Raw genomic sequence first — 5,443 nt, forward strand, 5'->3', positions numbered from 1 at the left:
CTCGTTGCACTACAGTGAGGTTTGCCTCCGTTATTACCAAATTAATACCCTATTTCTCCACTTTATAGATCCGGATCCCGCACTGCTTAGGTCAGCGGCAGTATTGCCATTGACTCCAAGGAGAGCAGGACTACACTATGGGTGAGTAGCTGGACTTAGAGTCCCTGTGTCTGAATGGAACAAACAAACTCACCCGGTTTAACAAAACAGCCGGATGTTTTCTACATCATCTTCCCCACTGCGATCATCCCCTGGCACATTCTGTTCTACTAAAGCGTACCAAAAACAAGACACGAGGAAAAAGCCCCAACTCGGATTGATTTTTCTTTACAAACAATCAAGTGGGTGGAAAAGGCAGGAATCTAGCATTTGCGCCCTACTACTTCTCAGAGGCAGAGGGATATAACCCATCCCTCAAAACCAAGATTAGCCTCACAGCGAGTCTCTAGGTCCTTTCCCCTCTTACTTAATAGAAGGCGGCATTCTCCTGGCCACTAGTCCTGCTGGAGCTGGGGGAGATAGGAGAGCAGGGAAATCTCGAGCGAAGGTGTTTAACCAAGGCTATATTATTGAACCAGCACGAATGTTTCTAGATAGAGCAGATAAGACAGCATTGCAGGACCCCCCCGTAAAGAAATCTGCAGTGCTGATTACTGCCAGCCACTGCCACTGGGAGCGGCCGGCCACAGAACGGAGGTGGGAGGATGGAATAAGGGGGGGAAGAGGAAGGAAAACCACTTCTAAATGTCCCTTATTCACACACACCTCCTCTCCTTCCATGTATGTTGTCTGCTTTGCGCTCTGCAGCTGGATGCACAATTCAGACAGGCCAGTTTGCAGAATGAGAAGAGAAACCTCTCGTAGGGAGCCCGAGGCGTTGTGGGGTCAGCAGAGAGTGTGGTGGGAGACTTCCAGGGAGGATCCCCCAGGTATTTATTTTTGACCCCGGCCATTTGATGCAATCTAGTGTGGTCCCAACACAACACGCTCTTCAGACGTGTCTTTGACGAACCAGAGCGACAAGTCCCCTTTGCAGGGCTCGTTTAGTCGTGTCCAGAGGGATGGTACTCTGGAGGCGCAAGGAAGCCCCCCCACTCAGGAGGTGTAAACACAGGCGGTGGGGAGAGAACAAACAAGGGCTTGGATCCTGGCATGTTCTCCAAACTTTCCCCAGCCTCAGTGTAAGGGAGACGGTAAATGGGCAGAGTAACTGTGGCCCGATCAGCCCCAAGGGGAAGTTCTCAGGGCTAGGTGGAAACACTGAGCTTATACGGGCGCAAGTTATAACGCCAGGGCACGCAACGCAACTGCTCACCTCTCCTGGAGATCTGAAAGAGCAGGCGGGGCTGGGAGGCTCTGATCGCCGCGGATAAGCTGCTCTCCCTGCCCATGAATGCCGCTTTCCTCTCGGGCATCAGCCGGATCCTCAGCCTTCCTTCTCCGGAGCGGATCCACCAGCTGAACAGCTCGGTGAGGTTAAACTCCAGCTCGCCCGCAGCTGGCTCTGCTTCTTCGCCCGCTGCCTGGGTCGGGTCCCAGGCGCAGCCCTCCCGCAGGCTCCCCTCTCCCACCTCCAGCACCAGCTGCTTGGCTCGGCGGAGCTTTCGCACCGAGCCCCCTTCCAGCACCTTGGAGAGGGCTCGAGGCCGGGCTGGCTGCTGCGGGGATCCGGCCCCGGGAAGCCAGGAGTTCGCCGCCCGAAGCAGGGGCGAGCACTCCAGCACCAGGCTGCAGCGCGCCCGGAGCCAGCCCACTGCTTCCCCTCCGCCCAGCAGCAGGTCCCGCAGGTAGGTCCGGAACAGGGAAGGGACGATGAAATCTACCGCCAGGCTCTTCCTCTGGAGCCGGGAGAAGCTGGGGGGTTCTCGCTGCAGCTGCTGCCCAGGCCGGGAGCCGGCGAGAGGGGTCCTCTCTTCCAAGCTCAGGGCTGGGGGGAAGGAGAGGAGCACGGTGGCCACAAAGAAGGGGGAAAGGCTGGCAGCTTTCATATTAGCGTGTGATGGGGGAAGGATACACTGGGTTCTAGGGGATCCCCCCGACTCAGTCACCAGCTGGATTCACGGGGGTTCCCGGGTGATTCCCCGACTCCCTCACTTGCAAGAGCTCAGGGGAGCCACTGGATCCCTCTACTCCGTCACCAGCAGGAGCTGCAGGGAGCCAAGGGAATCCCTGGATCGCCTCCCCGCTCAGGCACCCCCGGGACCCACTGGATTCCTGGCAATCCCTCCTAGTCAATCACCGGCCAGATCCAGGCGAGCCGCTGTCCTCTCTCACCGGAGCCCGCCGCTGGCCGGATGCGTGTGTCCGAGCCCGATGTGCAGACACGAGGGTGTCTCTTCTCACACTCCTCTGCACGACACGGCCATTCACAAGTGCGGCTGGGCTGGCCCGCTCCCCCCTCAGCAGCGCACACCTTCCCCAGCGGGCAGCCCCGACTCGGCTGCTCCCCTGGAAGGCAGGGCTGCGTCTGAGGCCGGAGCTGATCCCATCCCCGGCTAGTTGCAGAGAGTCTCTCGCGCGCGCCTCGGCTGCTCGCTGCGACGTTTCTTCTTGCCCGACCCTTTGCAGGAGGAAACCCCACGCTGAACTTCAGGAGCAGCCCAGCTCCTGTTCCCAATTCCCCTCCCCTGTCACTGGCCGGAGACACCCTGCTCCAGCCCGACTGGCTGCGCCTGCACTCTGAGCTGGCCCTGTCCTTGGACGGGTCCTGGTGGGTTTCTGGAGTGGCTGGCTGCTGGGGTGAGACGGGACCTCAGTTTGGGGGGGTCCCCCCCAGGCTCTACGCCCGGCTCTCCAGTGCCTCCCCTTGGGTCCCTTGGCCAGCTGCTGCTGGTTTTCTGGAGTAGCTGTAGCGGCTGGTGGGGCGGACGAGCTCAGATAGTGGGTCCCCCGGCCAGCTCCCTACGTCTTACTCCTCTCGGCACCTTGAACCATCACATTTGTGGAGCCGCTGCGAGTGTCCGTGGCGGGAGCAGGTGAGAGGCTGAGTGAGGGGCTCAGCAGCTTCACGCTCCCCCCGGAGAGCTGCAGCCGCCCGCCGGTCTATAGTGCCAGCCGCCGCCGCTGCTGCCGCCACCGCTCGTGGCAGTCGCTGGTTCACAGCTGCCTGGCCCGCTCGCGGCCGGTGCAAGGATTTTTTACAGGCTCCAACTACCCGCCACAAGCCAGGTATTACCCTGCCACCGCTGACGTCACGCCTGAGTCCTGCTCCCACCAGCCAATGGCGTGTTCAGGGGACATTATTATTCAAATGATCTGAGAGAGGGAGGAGGCTCAGGCTAGCGGGGGTGTCTTCATTGAGAAAAGCACTACAACCCCTTCCCCACCCCCTGCTCCGTGTGACTGGTGGGGAAGCAGGCTGGCTGGGTGCTGGAGGCAAACGAGAGCCTTTGAAGGGGATTTGGCAATAATGCCCTTTCCCTAATTATGCATCAAAAGATTAAGCAGATCAAGCACAAGCAAAGCAAGTTCACGACTCAAAACGATGAGATCTGCGAGAAGAGGCGTTTAGTTCACCACCTCTGTGATCCGCACAGTTGCAATTCATCTGCGGAAATGACTTTTAATGACAAGAAATTGTACGGGGGTGGGAGGCGAAAAGATTCCTCTAGTGAAGAAGGCAGTGCCGTGTGGCCCAGTGGAGGACGAGGAATGGGAGGAGATCTGGGTTCTGTTTTTTCATCTGTGCTACTGACTAATGTCCTGTGTGACTTTAGGCAAGTCTCAAACGGAGATTTTCAGGGTGCTTAACCCTTCAACGCAGGTGTTTTCAAAGGAGCCTAACCTCCATGTCTCCATTTCCACACCTGTCAATAGAGTGCTAGCTCTTACTTTTCAGTATTTAAAACAGCTGTACATGTAGAATTCATACCTCCATAGCAGAGGTGCCCCATGTAAGCCCCTCTATGCATCATGTAACGAGAAATAGCCTCTGCAATGGGGGGAATTATACACTGATAGTTATTTGGATTTATAAAAAAAATAAAGAAGAGGGATTATTTGTAATTCACGATGAGATCCTGGAAAGATTTAAAAGTTGGAAAGAGAATATTCATCTTGTTTTGTAGGTTGACCCCTACATTGAAAGTAAGAGTTTAAAAAAATTACTCAAACACTTAATATTAGTTGTCTATGGTTTTAAATACTTCTTTATAGAAGAGATCCAGAGAAATTCACTCTCTTCCTTAGACAAAGTTATGTCTAACACACAGCATCAAGCTCATTAAGGTAACACAGACAGATTCTGTCCTGCATCTTGTGAGTCACAATCCAGAGGGAAAAGCAGCAAAGGTTTTTTTTAAGTCAGATTGTGGTTTGCTGGGTTGAGGGGGGGGGGGGGTGAGGAGGGCAATACAATGATAGAGGTGATGGTCTACAATATCATGAATGGTGAATAGGGAAGTGTTATTTACCCCTTCACATAAGAAAAATTCAGGGCTGCCCAGAGGATTCAGGGGGCCTGGGGCAAAGCAATTTCGGGGGCCCCTTCCATAAAAAAAAGTTGCAATACTATAGAATAGTATATTCTCGTGGGGGCCCCTGCGGGGCCCAGGGCAAATTGCCCCACTTGCCTCCCCCCTCTGGGCAGCCCTGGAAAAATTAGGGGTCACCCACTGACATTTATAGGCAGCAAGTTTAAAAACAAACATAAGAAAGAACTTCTTCACACAAGGCACAGTCAGCCTGTGGAACTTGTTGCCAGGGGATGTTGTGAAGGCCAAATGTCTAAGTAGGTTCAAAAGAGAATTAGATAAGGTCATGGAGGATAGGTCCATCAATGGCTAATAGCTAAGATGGTCAGGCATGCAACCTCATGCCCCGGAATCCCTTAGTCTCCAACTGCCAGAAGCTCAGACTGGATGACAGGGGATGAATCACTCAAAATTGCCCTGTTCTGTTCATTCCATCTGAAGCAGCTAGTACTGGCCATTGTCCAAAGACAGAATCCTGGGCTAGATGGACCATTAGTCTGACCCAGTATGGCCGTTCTTATGTTTGGACATATACTGAGGGGCTTTTAAGAACAGCCCCCTGGCACCCTACCCACAACTGCCTATGATTTGTGCTACAACCACAAATCCTGGGAGTAATGAGTGCTATAGACATGCCCCGTCTTGCCTGTATACCAGGGCCTGTGAGGAGGGATAGTATAATAGGGCTGCTCATCAGCCTGTCACAGGGCATGACTGCTCTGTAGCAGCCCCTGCAGGCTGAGTGTGGTGTTGCAGACACTCTCTACCTCAGTTTCCTTCTCCCCGGGTTTTCTGTCTCTCCCAGTGATCATGTGGCTCAGCCCTCCAGCTGGATCACTCTGAGTTCAAGCCCTTTTTAGGGTAACAAGTCTAAACAAGAGTCCCAGATAAACAAAATCCTCTCTTTTGACTTTTGGGCTTCTCTGAAACCTGCCCTCTGAGCCCTGCTGTCGGTTCCTTCTGGGTTACCT

The 5,443-nt window shown here is 54.5% G+C and overlaps 1 protein-coding gene across 1 annotated transcript; it reads right to left on the reverse strand.

The window, feature by feature from the left end:
* Positions 1 to 1,247: 1,247 nt before the first annotated feature.
* LOC135894777 (ALK tyrosine kinase receptor-like) lies at positions 1,248 to 1,988 on the reverse strand. Its single transcript, XM_065422872.1, has one exon. It carries the CDS (start codon positions 1,986 to 1,988, stop codon positions 1,248 to 1,250), a length of 741 nt encoding a protein of 246 aa, XP_065278944.1.
* Between the last annotated feature and the right edge of the window lie 3,455 nt (positions 1,989 to 5,443).

The sequence above is a fragment of the Emys orbicularis genome (genome assembly GCF_028017835.1).
Source record: "Emys orbicularis isolate rEmyOrb1 chromosome 3 unlocalized genomic scaffold, rEmyOrb1.hap1 SUPER_3_unloc_1, whole genome shotgun sequence".
NCBI lineage: Eukaryota > Metazoa > Chordata > Testudines > Emydidae > Emys > Emys orbicularis.